This window comes from Poecilia mexicana, unplaced genomic scaffold (genome assembly GCF_051168715.1).
Source record: "Poecilia mexicana isolate PSO_F unplaced genomic scaffold, ASM5116871v1 scaffold_11, whole genome shotgun sequence".
NCBI classification, from domain to species: domain Eukaryota; kingdom Metazoa; phylum Chordata; class Actinopteri; order Cyprinodontiformes; family Poeciliidae; genus Poecilia; species Poecilia mexicana.
The window spans coordinates 8,111,939-8,134,815 of record NW_028263380.1 but is presented as its reverse complement, the minus strand read 5'-3'; the positions used below and the strand labels follow the sequence as shown (position 1 = coordinate 8,134,815).

At 37.9% G+C, this 22,877-nt stretch overlaps 1 protein-coding gene across 1 annotated transcript in view; it reads right to left on the bottom strand.

Annotated features, from left to right (window-relative positions):
* The window catches only part of csmd1a (CUB and Sushi multiple domains 1a), a 115,231-nt gene that overhangs the window by 22,106 nt on the left and 70,248 nt on the right, over positions 1 to 22,877 (bottom strand). The window contains exon 5 of the mRNA XM_088009948.1: positions 18,941 to 19,148. Within this exon, the coding sequence (XP_087866074.1) occupies positions 18,941 to 19,148 (208 nt within the window). The remainder of the gene's footprint in view (positions 1 to 18,940; positions 19,149 to 22,877) is intronic.

Here is a 22,877-nt window from a genome sequence, read left to right as displayed (position 1 = left end):
TCAGGTTACATAAAGTTCTCCATTATTTCATTATTTGATACTAACCAGTTAATCAAGTGAAAAATGGCTGATTTGATGCTTCTTTAAATAAGCAATTTTAATATAACCTAATCAGCAGTACAAAATAAAATGCACTCCACTAATGTTATCTGCCTCAGGAAACAAAGGCAAACCCTCTCAGCCCCACAAGTTAACATGTCATTTTTAACACAACAGTTCACTGGAGTTTTCAGGTGCCAACTCAAGAAGTCCAACAAGGCTGCAAAGCTACTGCACCAAAAGGTGAATCTGAGTAATGTTCTTGGTTTTCTGTCCACCTCCAGAGAAAAGCTTCCTATCTAACCAGTCTCATCTTTGCTATTGTTTATTTTTTAAAAGCAGTTGTCAACCATGACGAGTAGCAGGTGTAGCCACTGCAGCAACCCAATTACTGCCCTAATTCAGAGAAACTGTGATGGTATGAAATTTTATATGACATCTAAATTCCTGATCTCGTTTCACGTTAAAGTCTAGGTTGAAAGAAGCGTTTCATCTTAAAACTGCTAAAGCACTGTTTGATCTTCACTCGCATGTCTAACAATAGATGGCGTACAGAGCAGGCAGAGTGGTACTTCAAAGTTATCTGAGCAAAGTGGAAGTGGGCCAAGTTCTCTTCCATTAGACGGCACAGAGTGGAGATATTCACTCTATCGCTGATACAGCTTGATGTCTCTTTCCATTAGTTTTTATTGGTCTTCCAGTCAAAAAAGACAAAAAAAAAAATAAAACATTTAACCAGGATAGCAAACGCTCATATACTTTTTTTTTTAGTGCTGTATATTTTATTCAGCTTTAAACGGGTATTAACCTATTTTCCGTGTTTTCACTTTAGTCTTCCTTATCTCCCTCAGCACTGTTGAGAGGATACTGCAGGTAAATATTAACGTCATCAATCAACTAAAGTGGCAGCAGCAACGATGGAAAACACCTCAAGGTAGAAGAGATGAGCTTTCATTTATACATCTCACATAACTATGATAGATTTGTCATAAAACCACCATCTAATTAAAATGACTCAATCTGCTTCCTCCTGAGTCAGCAGTGACCCTTCACCCCACCTGTCACCCGATCTGTGGAGCATCCATCACTTCTGCTTTCACATGTTACAGTAAGAAGCAACCGTTAGTACGTTTTCAAATAGCACAAAAGAAGTTTATACATGTAAAAAACTCTGCCTTAAAAACAGATATGCAGCTAAAGAACAGAATTATACAACCTTTAACAAGTCCTTGTTGAGCTCCGTTTCAGATGCCCTGGTGTTACCCTCTAATTAAATGTAGTTTTTTTTTTTAACAAGTTGCACATCTCTGCCAGAACACAGAAGGAAAAACATGCCTCTCAGCAACATTTCCCTGTCATTATCTTGTATGCATTCGCATCTATCTTTGCTATTCCCAAGACAAAAACAAAACTGTTTTTGCAAAAAGCATAGATAGTGCAACTGCAGTTCAGCTGAGGACTGTTGCATACTCTTCAAGCTTGTTTTATATATATATATATATATATATATATATATATATATATATATATATATATATATATATATATATAAACAATTGCAGTGTGGAAATGTTTCTAATTTAGACGTATGCCATCACTTATTTAATGAGCAATTATTCAGATTATGATAAGGACCGCACATGAGGGCAGTACCATGCAGCTCATAAAAGGGATGCATGTATATGATTTGAATACAGGCTTGAACTATGGAAGAAAACAAAAGTCAGTAAGTTCTTTGCAACAGCATTAAAATACATTAAATCTTGTCAGATCAGTCTAGTCACGACCAAAATGTTTAATAATTGCTTTTTACAAATGAAAATTTGAGACGTATGTGTGTGTTCATGCATACTACATGTACAACATCATTGCAGACATTGTCATGTCTAAGCAATATCTATATAAAGGCAGAGTGAAAGAGCATTGCATTGGTTGCAGTATGTGGGCAGACTGCATCTACATCCCCATTCCCTCACTTTGGATTAATGAAGCCTTAATAGTCCATGTCATTAAGTTGGGTGGTCACTGAGTGGACTGCAAAGCCCTGGAGATTCTGTCATTAATGTATAATGTAGGCCATTTTGTAGACATAAACCAGGGAGTGAGTACAGGATGGTGATAGAATAAAATGATTTTCTGTTCTCAAAGATGTCAAATTCAGAGACAATGTCTTGCTAATTCAAGTAGAAAAAGACGTATCACACATTTTAATTCTATGACACAGAATATATAGCAGTCAGTCAAATGTGTGTAAACATTTCCATTTCAATAAACACCATTGAGTCATAAACTACAAATGCATTAGTCAACTGGCATTAACATGAAGTCCAAAATTGCAACTCAATTTACACAAGCTTCCAAGAGCCAAACCTCTCAGAAAATGAAAGGAGCTACATCTTTAGCAATGCTAGTTCCAATTGTGGTATCCAATTTTGCAGAAATAAAATGGACACATTGTTTTTCTTATTTTCCTAGCTAAGAAACTAAGCATAAAGCTTCTGACCATTCCTCATCTCGCAGAAGAAAAATCTGCCTAAACTCTAAAAACGAAACAATAATGCTTCTGTGTGAGTAGCAGCTGTTTTCACTTCACTGGATGTGTAGAGTTATTCAATTTTGCATGATTTTGGAACATAAATACACAAGTGATGCCAACTCTGACAAATCCCACTGACTGGGAACCGTTTCAAGTCTGCAATTTCAAGCATCAGAATGCAGTTTATATTGCATTTCTGCGCGCGCACACACGCACACACACACACACACACACACCCACACACACACACACACACACACCCTCTCAGTGAATAAGTTCTGCATTTACATAGCTTACATTACAAACATTTACATTCATTTATACGTACGGCTGAAAAAGCTCGCACTAGCACTTTAGTGACGGCTGTCTACCTCGTGCACAATATGTCACTTGACATCAATTTCTCATCTTGCTTCATGTTTTAACCAGCTTTAAAAAAACTGACAGCGCTCATCAACTAAATAGACGGATTTTTATGCCTCCCTAAAAGAGCTTCACGCGAAACGGACAGAAACTGAAATTTATTTCATCAACACACAATTGGCAAGAAACCGTAATGGGATTGACAGCAGTAACTTCAGATAATTGGGACAGGAGTAGGCTAATGGCTGCACAATAGCAGCACTGCCATTAATTTCTTTCCCATTAATAGTGAGCCCCCAGCAGTAGGCTCTTAAGAGAAATCAAATAGGTTGTGGGGATGGATGTGTGAATGGAGTCACTTCGACAAGAACTAAAGCTGTATTATGAGGCTAGTTCAGCAAGCTATGAAAAAGGCAAACCAGGGCCTAATAGAGCTAGATGATCCACAATGCATAGCATCACTATAAGTGTTGAGCAATTTTAGACATTTATTTTGGCTCAAATTATAAAAAAAAATATGCAAAAGCTGCTTTCTGTATTATTTACAAGTAAAATGCCTTGACAAGGGTTAGGGTTTGTTTAAAGTCATATTACTCCCACCTCAAGTGTCATGATGGGAAACTTTAGGAAAACACAAATACATCTCAAAAACATACAAAGTGCATACAACCTTATTTGAAGCAAGTGTGCTTTTTATTATGGCTGTAGCCTAATGGGAACATTTCAATTCTTAATACGACAGAGAAGAATGGGCAGATTTCTGCCTAGTGCCGAGCTCTGCATATATTTTGGAGTTGCTATATTTAACTAAATTATGATATAAAAAAAATAAAGCTTAGATGCAGTTGACAATCTGATGCTGTCGGGGCATCAAGCAGTATGTCTGCCTCATCTTTTCAGGGTGGATGTGATTACAGTGGCTTTGACACAGACCTTGTGTTAGCTGTCAATCAGCATCAGTCAGACTGATGCTGAACCTGAGGTAACAGTTACTGAAGGTAAAGTAATGCATGTTACTACACTCTACAAGAGGGACACATTTTGAGCGTGAAGACTCTTACCATAGCACTTAAAAATGTTTATTTTACATGCATACACACACACACACACATACACACACACCCCCCACATATATATATATATATATATATATATATATATATATATATATATATATATATATATAATTGAACTATGTCTTCCAAATTTATGTCCTTCTCTTGAGAGGTTTCCCATATACATCTTAGTCCAGTGAGAAAATCTCATATCTGCCTTTGTCTAGTCTCAGGTTAAAAATAAAACAATTGCCTGTCTTTAGACTAAAAATATATGTGTAAAGAAATCAGGCAGAGAGAGGAGGCCAACTTTGAAGCATGACATATTTTATGTAAAGTAAGACAAAAACGAAACTATAAAGGTATGGAAATTACACAGCTTGTTAATTCTAACCAGACAGGACAACTGAGCTGCAGGTACAAGAATGCCCTGACGTAAATAAGCTCCCCATGAACAACCAAACGTAGCCCCACAACAAATACTGTATATAGCCTCTTTGTGTGTGCGTGTGTTTTCGTGTGTGAGAGCACCCATGTGTCCCCTTATCAACACTTTTTTTTGTCTGGTGATCTACCACAAACTGCCTTGAGTAATTGTCAGGTTTTTGTAATTAGTCTCAAATTTGTCACTATTGTTAACAAAAGTCTGAGAGAAAACTGCCTCAGGGAAGAAAGAATGATAGAAGTAACTTAATTTACACAGACTAAAATAATGGTAAATTTTTAAAGGTTCATTATGTGCCTATGATGTGATCAAACTATGAAGACTAACATTCTAAGTTGGTGAAAAACATTGTTTTGTTACATTATTACTTTGTTTTCCTCCAAATAAATTCATTTTGAAGATCTTACAAAACTATTTTTATTATATTGTGTTTCCACAGTCATGTCTATTTGTCATGTATTTTCTTCCCAAGGTTTTACTCTGGACTTGTATTGCTTTTTTTTTGATCATTTTCAGTTCAACGTTTGAGGCCGACTCTCTTTAAAAGAAGTTTATTACAAAACAAAGCAACTTAGCAATGAGCTTTTTTAATATACAATCTGTTCAATATGTAAAACTGAAGATAACAAGTGTTTTAAAATAATAGTTTTACTCCAAGGTAAAAAAAAAAAAAAAAAAAAAAGTAGTTAGAAAAATCATGTGAACAAAAATTAGGTTTCATGAAAGCATTATGCATTTCAGAAAAAAAAAAATTGTACAATCATGTGAAAGAGAAAGCATTCCCTTTTTAAAGTCTAGAGTTTTATATACTTTGTTTTGTACACACGCAATAATTTTAGAAATAGATTTAAGCAAAAAAATTAAAAAAGAATGTTGCTAATTTCTCTCTACACTAAGCTAGACATACTGCTGGTGTGAGCTAGATGGCTTAGCAGTATGTCAACAACAGTGATGAGCTAAAGCCATTTTGCCCTTCAAAGGTTTACATCTTATTTACTGAGATATAATTAAAAAAGAGTCGCACCATATGCCATGAAAATGGAGAACAGTAAATGCATTTGCTTGGCCTGATAAGTGTTTCATGACTTTGTGCTTCAGCAACACATTCATTAGATTAATGGGCACTCGGCATAACACACAGCTGTAAACGGGCATGCCTAGTGATGTGATGGTGCATCACAGGGCTCTGGGCGCCGTACGCCATCAGTCTTCCAACAGTGGCTGTTATAGAAAAATAAGAAGCACAATTTCCCCAAGTCACGGTTCATCATGCTTATGTGTAAGCAAAAACTAAAAAAAAAATAAAAGATGGGGAGAAAAAGAAACAAAACAAAAAACTAGTAACAAACATGTTTTCATATTTGCAATGAATTTTCTACCTAAAGTTTATAGACGACAAATAAAAGTTTCACTAGGCACCTGCAGAGAAATTAAAGATTAAAGATGCACAAGGAAATCGGTTCTTTTCCAGAGTCGACATATTTTCAGCTTGATCGGCCCTGATCACTGACCGGCAGGTTTGGAAACCAATAAACCTCATCTTTTCCCATCAGTGAACACACTGTACCCAAGCATGAGTAGGAATACTCTGTGATGCTGCTTTTGTTACTGAATAATGAAGACTGTGTTAGTTTTGTTTTTTTTTTCTAGCATCGTTTTTAGTGAGATGTTGAAACCAATGAAAGCACAGAAAGCCATTTCAGAGAAAATAGTATTTTCCACAGCATGCGTCTAAGGTTAATTCAGATGGTGAGCCAGGGAGAGAGACCAAGTCAAAGCCCATAACAGGAAGACTGAGCACATATTGCAGGATTTGTATTATAAAAAAATGGGAAAGATCACAGAATTTGGCAATTTGTACTTTTGATATTACAGCTCTCCAAATTGCAGTGTTATCAGTGGAAGTCACGCTGACATCCACATTGAAAGATGAGTAAAAGAGAGCATATCCTATCAGCTGCCATCTCTCAGCCTGTCTGCTTAGTGGCCTGCTCAGCCAAAGCACAGCTCTACCTCAGACAGACAGCCGCCTCCCAGAGCTCTCACTGCACTGTAACACTGTTATTACGATGACTTGCAAAGCAAAGTGCTTTGTTTATGAAGCAGGAAGACGTGTCCTCGCACAATGCATTGGAACAGCAGAGACAACATGCCCCGATCCGAAATATTAACCACATCGTGTCATCAAAGACAGGAAAAAAAACGCGAGTGTTAGCCTTGCCATTTCTTCAAACCTCTTTCTCAACAGAGATCCTGTGCAGAGACAAAAAAAAAAAGCACTTTTATATACTTTGTGTTGGTCCTCTGTTCAGTTGGGAAACATTTTCAGTTTTGGTATGCATCTTTTTACAACTAACAGCTGCCTGAATTAAAAAAAAATAAATTCATTAATTAAACAGGATCAGTTGTATAATACTGTTTTTTGTTTTTTTTACTTCTGCATGCTTTCTATCTGCTGTGGACAAGTCAAAGAAAATGTCTAGCCCTGTGAAGTTTCTTGGTCAGGATATCTGGCCAATCTGCTCTTGGGAATGAACACAGACAGGTTTCTGAAACCGTCGCTCACTGAGCTTACTGTATATAACATGATAAAAAGGTATAGGGAAGTTTGAATTGTAAACAACTTTGTTTTAAAACTGTAAAAATGATGTAACATGGATAGATCTCTCACAAACATCACCTCTACTCCCAATATAAAAAACCGGTGCCTACTAATGGCAGGAAGGATGGGGAAAAACATGCATTTAATGCTGTTCTTTTATCATTTTAGACTAACCAGCCAATGCAACAGGTCAAAGCCAAAGCATTCTGATCAGTAAACCTTTACTAATGATCATACATTCTCCGCCGCAGCCGAGTTTCGTTTATGCAGCTCTTCATCTTTCACATCTCCATGCTCAATCTCATTTCATGTTCTTCCCTCAACCCTATCCGTCCCTTCTGCACTGGTGCCAGGGTTTGCTGTCCTGTGTCTCTGCTGTTCCCTGCCCTCTCCCAGCACCTTTGATGTCAGAACCACAGCTAAAGCTAGAGCTTATCTGCTGTGGGGTTTTCTGAGCCCAAACCAAGCCAGAAGCTGGAAGCAAGAACATGGCATGGGGCGAAAGGAAGAAAAAAAAAAAAAAAAAAAAGGGACAGATTCAAAGTGAGCAAATAATGCTGCAATATTTTCAACTACAGCCTGACTCAGATATTTTGGGTTTGCAATTCTCAGTAAACCCCAATTAGAAAGTTAAAACACTGTATTAAAAAATACAACAGAAAGCAAAAGATATTCATAAGAACATTTAATGTGTTTAAGCTTAAAGATAAATCACAAAAATAACAAATCTAGTAATCAGTCGGAACCGCAGGCCAGCATAAAGCAGACACTATTGAGTAAAATGATAAAAATAGCATCTTACAGCAGCAGGTCAGTGTAGGATTCTGATATATGATCACAGCATCAACCAAACACTGAACAATAAAGCACATAGAAAAGCTGTACAGTGGCTGTAATGAAGAGGAAAAACAAGATGAGAGAAGGACCAACCACAGAAAACCACAACAACAACAGGACAGAATGAGTGTGAAATTGACTTTATTAAAGCTTGCTGCCATTTTGTAGTTTGTCCTTATGGTTTACACACAAAGACGTTCAGGCAGAGAAAATCAGCGTCTACACCATCAGCCAGGATGCAAGGGAACTGCAGCATTTCCACCTCGTTAGATAGGTAAAAAGGCTCTCCATCATCTCCAACACTAAACCTACAAATTCAATAAAAGTTACTCCTAACAGAATCAGGGAATCTAGATGAAAAACGGGGAAGAAAAAAAAATGTTCAAGGAGAAAAATATTAATTTTTGCAGCACCAGAAAAAAAAAAATCCATTAAAGATCAGATGTCATTTTACACTTGACAAAACTGGATACTATTTAAAACAGTCACAACTTTTTATCCAATGTTAGAAGAAAAAAAATGGTTACCAGAGTTCTTCACTGCAACAGTAATTGTTAAGAGTTAATGGAAGAGCAACAACAGCAATTTATTCTAAGAGATTTAACAGCATATTGTTCACTGATGTATAAATACTGTACCCACAGGAGTTGAAGGAGCACGGCATGATAAAGGTTGCCTTATGAAACAATAAATCATTTCATGCAATATTAAGTGAGATTTAAGATAAGTCCCTAAAATTGTCGGAGCACTGAAAATATAGGAGGGGAGGGGGGAGAGAGATTGTGGCATAAATATGCAGGCTTTAGTTTGTGAAATCAAAGATAATTTAAAAAATTGTTGCACAAAAAAAAGTTAAATAACTTCAAGGCACTGCATATCAAACATCTTTCTTATACAGTACATAGCACTCAAGGAATGTCAACAATTAGACCACAGTATGATTGTTAACCATATTACACAGTTCTTTTGTCTTTTGACAACTATTTTCTTATCAACAAAGAAACTAAATGCTGTATTTGTATACATGATACACAACAAAGCATCATGTCAGCATGTGATACACAACTATTTTGTAGTGAGCTACAAAAAGCCTCAATGTTGGCCCTCTGTCAACAGATTGGCTTTATACCCGATTCATATCATTCATGTAAACATTGCATTAATTAGCGATGCTACGGCAAAACACCGTTGCTTTTCCTGGTTCAGCAGCCCCGGCACCTTCAATAATCCTTGGTTATCGCACAGTTGGGGAGAATAGTGCAGCTAATAATGCTTTGATATTAGAAACACTGATCTGAAAAAGATAGAGCTTGGTTGCACAAGCTGTTAATTCTGTTTGCCTGAGTCCCAGACTAGACTAATCCCCACTTTTTTCTCTCTCTCTCTTAACACCCAATAAAATCCTTGCCAATGGTTTCTAATCAGGTCATCTAATTAAAAGACCACGTAGAGTAGAAAGCAGGGAGGCATTAAAAAGAATGAGAGAAACAATGTCAGCAGTAAAGAAGATTTTTTTTGTGATTTTAGTGAAATAGAGCTGAAGTCTTGACTATAAGACAGATTTTAATAAAAGCCATTTTTAAATTTGATCTCAGACTTATTTGGATATGGAGGAAGGTGGCAAAAACAATCTTGACTGAATCCACTGAACATCTTTTTATCTGCGTTTATAAAAGGACAAATGTAAAAAACTTTTTTCAGTGTTTTGTCAAATGAGACAACAGAAGTGCACAGTTGGTGGGAGAAACCAGTAACATGGACAGGGACACGGTCCAAAGAGAAGGGAGGAGAGAAAACCTGTACCTAGCTGGGCATCATGTAAGGTTATATCACTGCCTACTTTTCTTTAAGGATACACCTAAATAAATCCAACAGGGAGCAGAAAAACATTCTGATCAGACACATTCCTGAGCTATGCAGAGGCTGTGAATCTTCTCTGTCTTTTCTGGAACAAAAACATCCCAGGATGACTTGAGAAAGCTTATTATAAGTTCTCGACTTTGCAGTTTCGCAGTTTTACTACAAAACCAATGTCTTCTCAAAATAACTGGTATATCAGTAGCTTTTTCCTTCAAGCTCCTTTTTTTTTGTTTTCAATAGAGAACACTGAGTCCATATAATTGAAGAAGGTGTCCCAACAAGCTAACTAGTCCTCCACATCGTTCCACCTACACTTGCTAAAAAAAAAAAAAAAAAAAAAAACTCCCACACATTGTTTGAGGCGCCAATTCCCACCTTCGCTGCAAGATTTATATTCGACTAGATCTCACAAAGGAATAGATTTAGTAACACAATTTAAATGCGATAAGAAAAATAGCCAAAATGCTCAAAATTGGAATGGATTTGTGTGATTTTTACCATTAACATTAATGGTAAGAAACTCTACCTTCATAAATACACATGCAAAATCCCTGTGCAAGGAATAATAATAAAATAATAAAATAAATAAATGGCCTTAGTTAAACATTTTTGGGTTTAATAATTACAATTTAAGAACTTCTTTTCTTTTGCCGTTTCTAACTCTTACTTTGAATTTGTCTCACTGCAGTGACATTGCCCCTCACCTCTGTTTTCTCAAGTTTATGATGCTGTTAGGGAGCTTCGTCATAGAGGCGCTCTGGAGTGCAGCCTGTAATGGTCAGTCATGGTGCATTTATTAGAGTTCAGAAGGTTCCTTTATAAATATATTCAGGTCGGCCTGGTGTCACACTGGGTACAATGACAGTCAACGTCTGATAAAGTGACAGATGAGTGGTATTTCATTACTGTGCACAAAGAAAGCAGGACATGAGAAGGGAACAGCTGCTGCTTGTGTCAACTAACACACACATCCAACATCAATTGGTGTCCCTCTGAGCATTTAGGTACACAAACCTTGTTTTTCCTTCATTCTTTGCAAGCACGAAATGTGTGGATACTTGATGGATATCTTTATAGATATTTACAAAGTCACAGTTTTTGTCCATCCTTTACTAAATTTTGTTTCATGGTTTATTTATGAAGGTCAGAGCAGAGTCTTGATTTTCAACTGTTTCCAAATATATATCTGTATTTTAGTCAAAAATCAATAAAACTAAAAAAAGACCAGCTGGGTTTAGAGAAAAAAAAAACATCTTTTTATTTCCATCTCTTGTTATTGGTACAGAGGGACTTGAATCAATGAAGGAAAACTGATTTGCAATGAATATATGTGGAAATATGCTTGTTCTGTTGTCGAGAAAACCAGGCTTTCAACACGAAAGCTTTGCATGAGGTGCCTGTGTGTTTGGGCTCCATGTTGATTTATTTTCATTTGAGAGAAGGGGCTGTTGGAGTTTGCAAAGATTAGTGTTGTGGTTGAGCAGTGACCCAGCTGAGGCACCGACATCGCCGTTCACTCTGGGGAAACCCAGCAACAACATGTCTCTGCCATTCCTGCAGAGTGTGGCATACGGTCAATCACTTTAACTATTCATCATACATTCAGGTGATAAGATAAGACCACAGAATACTATATTTATAAGAACGAAGATGGATTTTAACATTCATTCTGTTTTCTGGTTTTCACAAACCAAGTACATGTTTCACAAATAACAGACCGACTTAAGAGAAACAGCGTCGAGTAGTTCCCCAGAAGATTGACACTTCTACATATGGTGTTCATTATGCAACCTCAAAGCAAAAAAAAAAAAAAAAACATTCTTTATCTTTTCACAAACGAAAGTAATGCATTTACTGTTGTGTCATTAATGCCAGAGTTAGCCACCGTTCAAGATGTATTGCTATTTTGTCTATAAATCCCTCTGTCTAGCAGGTATCCAAAAGGCTGCCAGGTGAATGATTGGAACTTGATGGAGAGTTCTTCAATGCATTTGTACTGAGTGTTGTCAGCCACTCCAATGAGCAGTCTGAATTGTAATGCATATTGGGATGTCTGATGTCTCAAAAGGATCACTAGGCACTGTGATACCTTGGTGTTTCAGACAGCTCCCAGGTGACACTCTTATAAGCAATGTCATAAGAAGTAACTGGATTATATTTGTGTTGCTCGTGGACTAGAGTTTTAGTGGTTTTTGTGTCTACTCTGTCTTCTTAAACAAATAGAAGACGTCATGATGAAGTCAGTCGTGGCTGTTGGCTGGTCAAACTGAGCTAGGTTTCTCTAGAGGTTATGTCATGTTAAAATTTAGTTTTTCTTAAAACTGCTGCATATTCCTGCTCAGTATGAGAGATTGGTGCAAAGACAGTGACTGCATGCAATCAACTACCTTAGATTTATTTATATCTCATACCTACTAGAAGGTTGTACCAAATGGAATTTGAATAATAATAAAAACAAGAACACTAGACCATTTGTATTCACATACAACAAAACACGAAAAAGAATTCAATGTTTAGCTTGCAGGGCGTCCATCTCCGCCCGTTATTGGAGAGGCAGCATACACCCTAGACAGGTCGCTGGTGCATCACAGAGCAACACAGACTTACAGGACAGACGGCAAAGGACACACACACTCACAACCTAAGGGCAAATTCGAGGAGCCAATTAATCTAGCAGTCATGTTGTTGGACTGTGGGAGGAGGAAGCCTGGAGACAGCCTACGCATGCACAGGCAGAACATGCAAATAGCGTGCAGAAAAACCCCAGGCCAGAATTCAAACCCTGCTAAGCATTGGTCCCCGATGTCGTTCTAAAACGGATCTAAACACAGCAAGGTGTGATAAATTACTGGTAACTTGTTCTCCATCAAAGATTGATTTAGGATTTTTTTTCTTTCAATATTCTTTGACATATTAGACTCTTGGTATGTGTTGTGACGTCGGTACAATCGCCCACATGAGTCTGTAGGCTTTTCTTTTTGTTCATTCTTAACTAGCAGTGAGGTTTCTTTATATTTTTCAATTTCACTTTTAGACCTTAGAAGCTGCCAGACTGTCAACTCAACGTTTTTCCTTATGCCATAATGACATGGTGATACAGACTGTGTGACTCTGGACATCTAAGGGAAAAGGAAATACCACAGACGCACGATCAACTTAATGTTTTTATGATTTATATGTATGGCTATGTAGCAAAAATACTTTCTTCATCCCTGCAGACTGCACAGAAAGCAAACTGTGAGATGTGTATTATATCCAGCATTTATTCCATGAATAATGCATATCTGACCACCTCACTGTAGCTATTTAAAACACATTTATGTAAAATACCGCCGTCATACACTATTAAAAGCTTATTTGCATGGTAATATAACTTTCTAAGCATACAAATGTACACTAAAGCACTTTTTTTAGGCAAGAATGTATGGTAATCACATGTGCAGTTTTCTATGCTTTTGCTCCCAGGCAAGCAGTCTACGGACGTACTGCATAATCACTCACTTCCAAACACTCTCAGTGTGACCGTACAACAATAGGAGGAGAAAGTACATGAGGCAGCCAACAGCTTGACATGACAAGCACTACTGTGGAGTCCCACTGCAGAGCAGAATGTGAAGGATGATCATCTTTTCAGAGATCAAGGTTTGCCACACATTTGCATGGATAAAATGGATAATTTTATCCATGCATGGATAAAATGGATAATTTCCCTGCTTCAGAGCAGGGAAATTAAAAATCCAGATGTCCAATGAAATAATAATTAAAAAAAACCTTCCAGAATTTCTTTAGAAACATAACAGTTGTGTCTACACCCATTGTTGGCTCTCTTGGAGGTGGATAGTGGTCAGCACAGGCACTCTGACTGGACCCCAAACACAACAACCTGAGAGGGACTGTTATGCTGCCAGTTTTCTATCAGAAATGGCAATAATGTCTTCAGTAATTTGACTTACATTAGCTCTTCTGCTGGGCCAGACCTCACTCTTTTTTTTCTTTTCTTTGGACCTCTCTTGATGGACATTGAACCTTGTAGACCAAGAATTACCCTCATCAAACTTGCTCAAATCCTTACACTTGTCTATTTTCCCAGCGTTGAAAACATCTGACTTCGAGGGGCAAAAAGTTCACTTGCTGCTCAATACATCCCACCCACTGACAGATGCCATGAGGAAGAGCGTACTTTCAGTTGCTGAATGTGCAGCACATCTTACATTACTGCAGTAGTTTTCTTCATCCTGAGATTAACAGGTACAACTGATATTTGTTGGTTGATTATTTGGCCTACATGTAAGGATAATAAGCCTACAGTAGACTCTTGACAGACATAATGCTTCTATTTTGCGCACTGTGGCTTTAAAAAAAAAAAACCTTATCTAGGTACAGTTTCCACACTCCTCATAATGTTTCTAGGCAGAAACATTACCAAACAACTTAGCTTTCTTTCTTTTAACCATGGAAGAAGTGCAGAAGACCAGAAACATGGGGACTGGGCCACCCATCCATTATTCCACAAACTTTTGATAAACGCCCGTTGCTGTGACATGGTATCTGCATCTCGGTAAAAGTTGCTTTAAACCGTAGGTCTGGTCTGACAAATGTGTTTGTGCCGTTTTTAAACCTTACAGTTTTACAGCCTTGGTCTATCTTTCCACATGTATTCAGGTCATAGGAATCAATCTTCAGAAATATGAAATGCTACTTGTATTGCAAGAGCACTCTTTGGAAGCTAAGGTAAATAGCAAAAACTGCTGCTCAGCAGACACGCTCAGGTGAGTAAACCTAACAGCCAATCAATATACATCCACTGTTCTGTGTTCCCAATACAAGTCTTTATCTCTCACTACCTCTCTCGTACACACACAACCATAGTCTTTTTTTGTTTTTTTTCCCCCCACACTGGGACAAGATGACACATATCAGCACGGCAGGGATAATCCATATGCTGACTAAATGTCAGTGTCTCAAGTCTGTACGGCATAGTGTTAAAAGGAAAGGGGGAAAAAAGGATTGGAAGCTACCTAGAGAGATCAAAACTCATTGGGCTCTAAGATCTACTAGTAAAGAGAAATAAGCTGCATTGACCCAGGGAGCTTTGTGTTGTCAGAAAAGAGAGCATCAAAAACAGGAAACAAAAGGAAAAAAAAACACTTTTGGGGAAATGAAGTTTGTAAAAGTTAGCAGAATGGAAACAAGAACATATAAAAGTTTTGTTGTACAACACTTTTTGTAAAGAGTTATTGCTGATAGTTTTTTTCTTTTTTTTGGGGGGATGGGGGGGTTAATTCCCCTTTTGTAGAACTAAAGAAATACTGCCAATATTCCGAATGCTTTCAAGCACAGAATCAGGCACTTGATGTTCTCTATTTACAGTATCAAAGGTGCTTTGGGAGCTGCATCTCAAATCTTAAGGGAACACTGCTGGAAGATGAAAATGCATTATACTCCCTTGGAAAACAAGTGATCATCCAAGGAAATTGCAAGTCAAATAGCTATGATTTTCACTTAGAGGCAAGTGGGCAAATGAGGATTTGGCAATTGATGTGCATAAGTGTTATTTACAAAGCCTTAAACTGAATGGGGGAAAAAAATCAATGTGGATACAGATGGTATAATGGCTCAAGAATGTGTCCTCTTGTGTAACAAACATTGTACATCCCACCAGGATGTTACTAAATGGAGGCAGATTTTTTATCCCCCCCCTAGTTCTTACCAGGCCCTTTCACTGGTTAACTCAGTTTAGACTGTAACAGCCTATTTGATATTGTTAAGCCTTCCTCTGACTATACTGTGGTATTCCATTTTACAGTCTGCCTAGAGCTTGTGGTTTCTTTTATTGCTGTATTTATTTTAGGGTAATTTTAAGACTGCCTGCTACATTTTTAAATTAATTTTCTGAGACTGGAGATCCAATTCATAATTCATCTTCTCCCTGTTATCATATCACAAAGCACAAAGTTTACATGCAAAGTAGACAGTGGTTCAAACGAACAGATCTACTTTACAGTTATGTTCCCGGACTAACACTTGTTAGACTTGGGCTATCAGTACGTTGACAACATTAGGTGTGAGGAAGCTATGCAGACTAAAAACTTGTTACCCAAAAACTCAATATGAAATCATGTGTGGCGTGCACACAGTGGAAACAGACACCTGTCTGCCTTGGCTTGTTTTTCCACCCAGTTTCCCACACTGTCCAGATGGACAATAGTCAGACATTTACTTTTTGGGGAGGTTTTGGTTTAGCTTAGCTCTTTTATGCAGCCTCTGATTTGCTGTTGCACCATTCTGAAAAAAATAAGCATACCTTTTTGATAGCTCCATCTCATCTACTTATAAGTTATTTATATACCTCAAAATGCACCAGCTCCATTTAGAGTAGAAGTCTCTAAGTAAAAGATAACGCATGACACAACTGCCACCAGGCAGTGTAGATAAAGAAAGTTGCAGGAAGTACACGTTTCATAAAACAAACAAAGCTTACAATCATGGAGCCAGCAATAAATTCATAGCAGATTAGCAGCTGATATCCAGATCAGAGTAGTGTGTTCAGAAAAACTACTCTGTGGTTTATTTAGGGACCAACATTTTAAGATATAATTACAGTTTGTTCAGGCTGTGAAAGACCAGAACATCTTACAGCTTAAATGTCGTGTTGTATCTAACTTTAGTATGAAAAATCTTGGATATGAAAATGTCAGTCTTTACCATCTTCAATTTAAAGCAAAGTTAGGATTCCGCTAAATTTTCTAAATTCTGAAGAAAGTTCAATCTGAGACTCCTATTTTGTAATGATAGCCACTCTAGCATAGCAAGCTGTGCTAATCATGAATATAAGGCGTTAAAGCAAGTTTTACACAGCTTCACTTCTTAATCATGTCTTTTGAAGTTTTACTAAAACCCAGTTTTACAACAACCTATTTTCCCCACTCAGAGCTGTTATGCAACCTCTGCTTCAAATATAAATATTTAATGGTGCCTCCAGGCACGAACACTAGGAAAATAAATCCTATATCCTCTCACGTTGGAGTTTTTGAAATTGTTCAATCTTTTGATGATTCACTGTCATGAAAAACCACCACCGACCTCACTGTCAGCATTCCAACAGTGAAGATTCTCATATTTTAAATTAAGAGAAGAAAACTTGATAACATTTAACATTTTCTGTATTACTTTTACCCCAATTTAGGATGTAATTCAAGATGACTCACTCACATGTATTTAATATTTCCTTGGTAAACAAGATAGATAAATAAGCCAATTAATTGTACCTCTGCTTCAGATTACTTTGCAATAATGTTAATCGTAAATTGCATGGGGATATACGAAGATGAAACAATAAAAACATTGTTTTGAACTTGTCGACAAAAGTCAATGTAATTCTGCCCATTATAACTGAAGGCAGTCAAGTTTAGCTTTTTTTTTTTTTGTATTAGGTCGTGGAGAATTCAGGGCCGTAAATTATCTTCTCCAGCAGCTATACAAGCAAAACCTCAATATTTCTCACAGTTATGGACATATATTCAGATATTCCTGATATGCCAGCATTCATGAACCTTGAAAGCTTTCACCACATCTCTGCTGACATTATGTCAACCCCTGTCATAGTGCAGAGATAGCGTTCATTCCTCTGCACATTGGGGGGGCAAAGCTGCAGAGGCAGATGACTGCTGCTCTAGGAACCGTTCCAGCATCTCCAACGACTCATTTTTTTTTTTTTCTACCAAAAAATAAATCAGGACCACATACATAGGCCAATTTACTGAGGTTCTTCGCAGCTTATGACTCACCAAGGTATTACAATGAGAAGCAAATAAAGAAGCTTGGACTTTAAGAGCTGCTCTGGATGTTACAGTCTCTACGTGAGCAAAAGGGTCACTTCCAAATACCCAATGGATCCAATGTGTTGGCCATGTCCACAGCATCCAGTTTACAAACATCTGTGTAATGTGACAAAAAAATAAAAATAAATCAGGTAGCATGGAGAAAAGAAACTCAAGATAGTAATGTCCCACTCTGCCCTAAAAGTGTGGCTTTAGCAGAAAGCACATCTGAGCTTGTGGGTTTTTTTTACTTCAGTGTTGCATGAACTGCTTAGTAATTAGAGTTGTTCAGCCCCTCATTTTTCTTTTAAAAAGCAAACTTTTTCAAGAAATTTGTCTTTTCAAGTTAATGGGAACATTAGTGGTTAATTTATAATCGAGTTTCTCAAGAACAAAACTCTTCCATTGAACTAGTCATCATCATAAATCAAATTCACTGAATTACTTTTAATAGTCGTTGATGCATTTGGAAGGTACTGTATATGAACGTCTTTTGTAAACAGTTATCTTTGCTTCCCTTTTTCTTTTCCTTTGTGTTTAACAGCTCAGTTTGTGGTACTGGGAGTATTGTTCTGCAAACTGCTGCCTGTGGCTGTGACTTCAAAGTCTCTTTCACTGTCTCTTTATCTCTACTGCTAGCCTTATAAGAGTCTTTAAACAGATTATACCAAAGTAAAAGTTGGGACACTGGTTTTCGATGTCCATCAGAAGGGATTCATACACCAATATTTCACCAGGGTGTTTGTTTTTTGTTTTTATTTTTTTTATATGGGTTAAGGTTACAGGCGACAGTGTAGAGTTATTACTGTGCACATTCCCATATGAACTATAGTGTGTTACTGTGAAAGCAAAGAGTAGTGTGTATGAAACACCACTATAAGGCTGCTGGTGGTAATTGAGCTCACTAATTACTTCCTGAGCTGAGAGAGTTGTCAGAAAGAGGAGGAGCTGCCACAGATGGTGAGAGACCCACACTGACGCCAGGATACCCGGCCTCTTCATCATTGGAGTTGAGCATGTGTGTTTGTGCGAGACTCGGTAATTGAGAGAATGAGTGTGCAACCGAGATGGAGTGTTCAAATTACACATTAGAAACACCAAACATATGATACGCCACAAAGGAGTTTGAAAGCTAGGAAGTGCCTATCAAACAAATTACTGTTATCTGTTGATTTCGTTTTAAAGACAACTCACAACACTTGACACTGCGACAATCCGGCTTAGCAGAACCTATTTAACACCCACCCACCTCCGAGCATTGCTCGTGCTCACACAGGGTGCCCATGTGCAAGCAGATGCTACAGGATCGTTTATTTTTTTTTTTTTTTTTTTTACACTATTCAGCTCCTTCCGTGATTAAAACACTGCTGGCAGAACACTTACCACTGTGAAGGTCCGTCTGTACCGCTGACCTCCAGCAGGTCGTAGTCGTCCTCCAACTGAAAGTCAGAGAAAACCAAGGCGATGGTGTCTCCGGGCTCGGCCAGCACAGTCCAGGTGCAGTCAGCATTGTTGTTGTACTCGGCTGGGTAATTGGGGGTGGTGATCACCCCGCTCTGGCCCCGCAGTGTCCCTCCACATCCATCATCAGCTGTAAAGAAAAAGAAAGTTAGGAAAGTCTCAACACACTACCGTTATAGTGCAATGAAGATCCAAAGATGAACTGCAGAGATAACTGCTGATGTTCAGAAAAATGAGAGCATCAGAGCAGGGAGAGTAAAAAGGTCAATAAACGCAAGCTGCAGCTTTAATGCGGCTAAAAGTTCACCTTTAGTTAGGACTCTGCAATGCCTAAATGAGCTGGCTGTTGCAGAGCGGGAAAAATACCGTATTAACACGAGACTAAAAGGGATTAACTTTTCAGATAGTGTCAACCCACAAGTCTTTACAGCTCTAAATAAGACTGTTAGCATTTAGAGAACAAATACGTTATGTTTAAAACTTTTTTGGAGGAGGCCAAGTTGACAGAGTATTCCATTTCCCCATGAGAATCAGTGCAATTTATTGGTCAGCAGTGTCTTTTTCAGAGCCTCCACTCTGAAAAATCTCCTTTGCATCTTGTCGTTTCTAGCAGATTGCGTGGTAGCCCTCAACACTTATACAACTTTCATTCAGAGATCCACAACAAGCAGCAGAAAACTCACTGACTCGTCACATGCGAGGAAGGATGTTAGCTTCAAACACCACTAGTATGTCCAGTTAGAGATTCCAATGTAGATGGTTAAAGAAAAAAAAACAAAAACAGAGCAGACTCTTTCTTGCAGCTGTAAATAATGCATATTGTTATTCAAGAGAGAACACATTAGGAGCTGTGGTTGTGTTGTTTCATGTGGTTCAGCTCTAGGCTATGCCATCCAAGCTGCCCACCCTCAGTCTCCCAGCACATTGTATTCCTCAGCTTTATTCAACCAGACTGTAACTCAGTGAAAACTTGCTTCTGGAAGTTTTTAAGTAACATCGTGTGGATTAAAAAAATAAAATTAAAAAAAAAATATGTGTGTTCACTGAACACACAGCAATCTGCTGCAACCCAAACAGCATTGTTTTATTCACCACCATAAAATACTGCAGTGAATTACAGAATACCTTTCTATTGTCTACCAGTCTGCCAGAGGGCAAAATGCAGCAGTTTTACGGTTTCAAAATGCCTTACAATGGTTTTACAGCCAGCAAGAAGAAAGGTTTAAGGCATGATGCAAAGTAACGCAACAAGGAGGGACATGATTCAATTCAGACTAATGCAGGATTTAGTTAATCAAAACGACTCAGCTTAAAGCATATAGTTAAATAATAAGCCACTCATTTAATGTGGTGCTGAGATAATGCTCATGATATCTTACACGTTGGAACAATACTGAATGCGTCCTCAAAGCCGATGTGTTAAAAGCTGAATAAATATGTAAGTCTACAGATCTCAGGAAGCTTTGAAAACTAATACTGCATCAGAGCAACTCTAAAACTGCATCACCTGTGGGGTTGTTCTGAGTGTGCAGTGGTCAAAATCAACCAAAAAAAAAAAAAAAAACACTGTTCCAGATCATGTACTCCCTTTCATGCCAGTTTTTATTGACTGCTACGGCCTATTTCAGCAGCATAATTTGCCCCGACACAAAACAAAAATGTACAAGGAGTGAGTTTGAGGTGTTGAATTTATTCCCCAATTCCCCAGATCTCAGTTCAGAATCAGAAACAGATTTATTCTCCAAGTGGGTGGACACAAAGAAGGAATTAAACTTTGGTTATTTAAAAAAATAATAATAATAAAGGCTTCTTTTTTTTTTTTTATTTATGTTTGTACACAAAATTTCAAAATCCCAGACCAACTAGTCTCGTCCATGGAGGGCCCACCTAATATTTGAAGCATATCTTAGACACAGGCTCTGACTATTTTTGCAGCAATACACTGCTAGACAGTTGCTCATATTGTGCTGAGAATGTTCGTTGCAACTAAAACGTGTGAAGATTAGTACTGTTGTACTTAAAAGGAAAGAGACAGGGGACATCAGTTGTATTTTTTAACACTTTGCCACGGTTATGTCCTGTGCAAGTATGTGTCAGTGGGAGATATTATGGCGTCCGAGCGTCCGAGTGGGTGTGATGTTTTAAAGAGGTGACGAGGACCTCAGAAGCCCGTCCATCATCCGTTCAACCTGTCACCATGGCAAACCCCCTGAGGGAGGGCGAGCATGGACGAACCGGAACCTGGGGGTGTGATTTTCAACAGGAGGAAAATCCCGACAGCGGGAAGAGAACAGGGGATGAAGAGGATGACAGGTGACATGAGAGGACGGGCCAAAAAAAGAAAAAAAGAAAAAAAAAAAACCAGTGGAGAGAAGGTGGACAATAAAGACTGAGAAAGCTGGCATGAGGAATGACAGGTGATTGTTGCAGAGGGAGAGACAGGAAGTAGAATGTAGAAAGAAAAGTGCATAAAGATATATATTGACATTCTACACAAGAATGTTTCTTCACACTTGAAAGGAGCTTCTTTTTTTTTTTTTTGACTCTAAACTCTCCCCTTTGCCTCCACACTTCAACTCCCTCGGCTCTCTCCAGCTGCAATTGGCCACCATATGTAAGAGGAACAAAATCCAGTGATAAAATCCAAGTAGGACCCATTGAACATAAATTTTTCAAAATCCAAAATGTGTAATAAGAGCGATTGTTTTTCTTCTACAAGTCGATGCGTATGTCAAACTGTAACCCATGACTGAACAGCAGCACGCACATATTAGTGCTGTCACTTTCATTGTTTTCCATCATGTTTAAGGGGCTGATTTATTTCTGTGAGCACCACTGAAAGCCAGATATTGCAAGAGGAGAAAAGCAAAACATGCAAGCAAAAAAACATAAATATTTTAAAGGCATTAAATAAGAAATGGTTGTTCAGACGCACTATTGACCTACAAAGCATAAACACAGAGAACTAAATTTAAGAATCAACAACATGTGAGAACTTACAAAACCGTGCAGGCAAGACCATTTACAATCTGTAAATTGTCTTGCTGCTATTATGTATTCCAAATAGCAGCGGGAGGGGCACTAAACTTTTTTGTGTCAGTAGGAAAAATATAAGAAAAAACCTGTTGATAGTGTAGGACCAGGAGTCCAAGTCAAGTCTAAAATGGGCCCATAGTCTAAAGTCTGTGACGCCAGTGCCTCTAGAGGCATCTGTGATTTGCGCTTTTTAGCTGGACAATATTCATAGTAATTACCTTTCACGTTATTTCATAGAAACATTATTTCTGGGAACTTATTGCAGGGTTCATAACATGTCATTTTCTAGTAAAAACAGCACAGCTAAAAGGGGGAAAATAAAACCCAGAGGGGAAAAAACAAAAACACATACAAAGTCTCCTTTAAAAGAGATTGTGGCTGAACCGTGTTTATATCTTAATTGAATACAGATAAAACAACTTGATGAGCATGGAGAAGAGCTTATAAAAGATTATCTGTGCAATCATTGGCTGTATTTAATGTTTGGCTCAACACTGCTGGCACTCTGAGTCCAAAGTGGTGACCATGCCAAAATGTCCTCCCTGCTAAAAACTAAAGTGGGAGCTTTACACCTCCACATATGGGCAGGCACTGTAATTGGAGTGACATTAACAATACACTTGCGCATTATGAAAGTGCACTCAGGTGTACAAGTTGACTTTTATGTGGCCTCGAAGGGACCTCAATTAATCACAGCAAAATTGCTAGTTCCTAAAACTTGTTGGTGTGTAATTTCAGCTGAAAAGGTGGCCTAATCACATCAGCGAGGGTTTGTGAATTTTCTTTACAAAAGGACATTTTTTGTATGCCTGACGGGAAATAA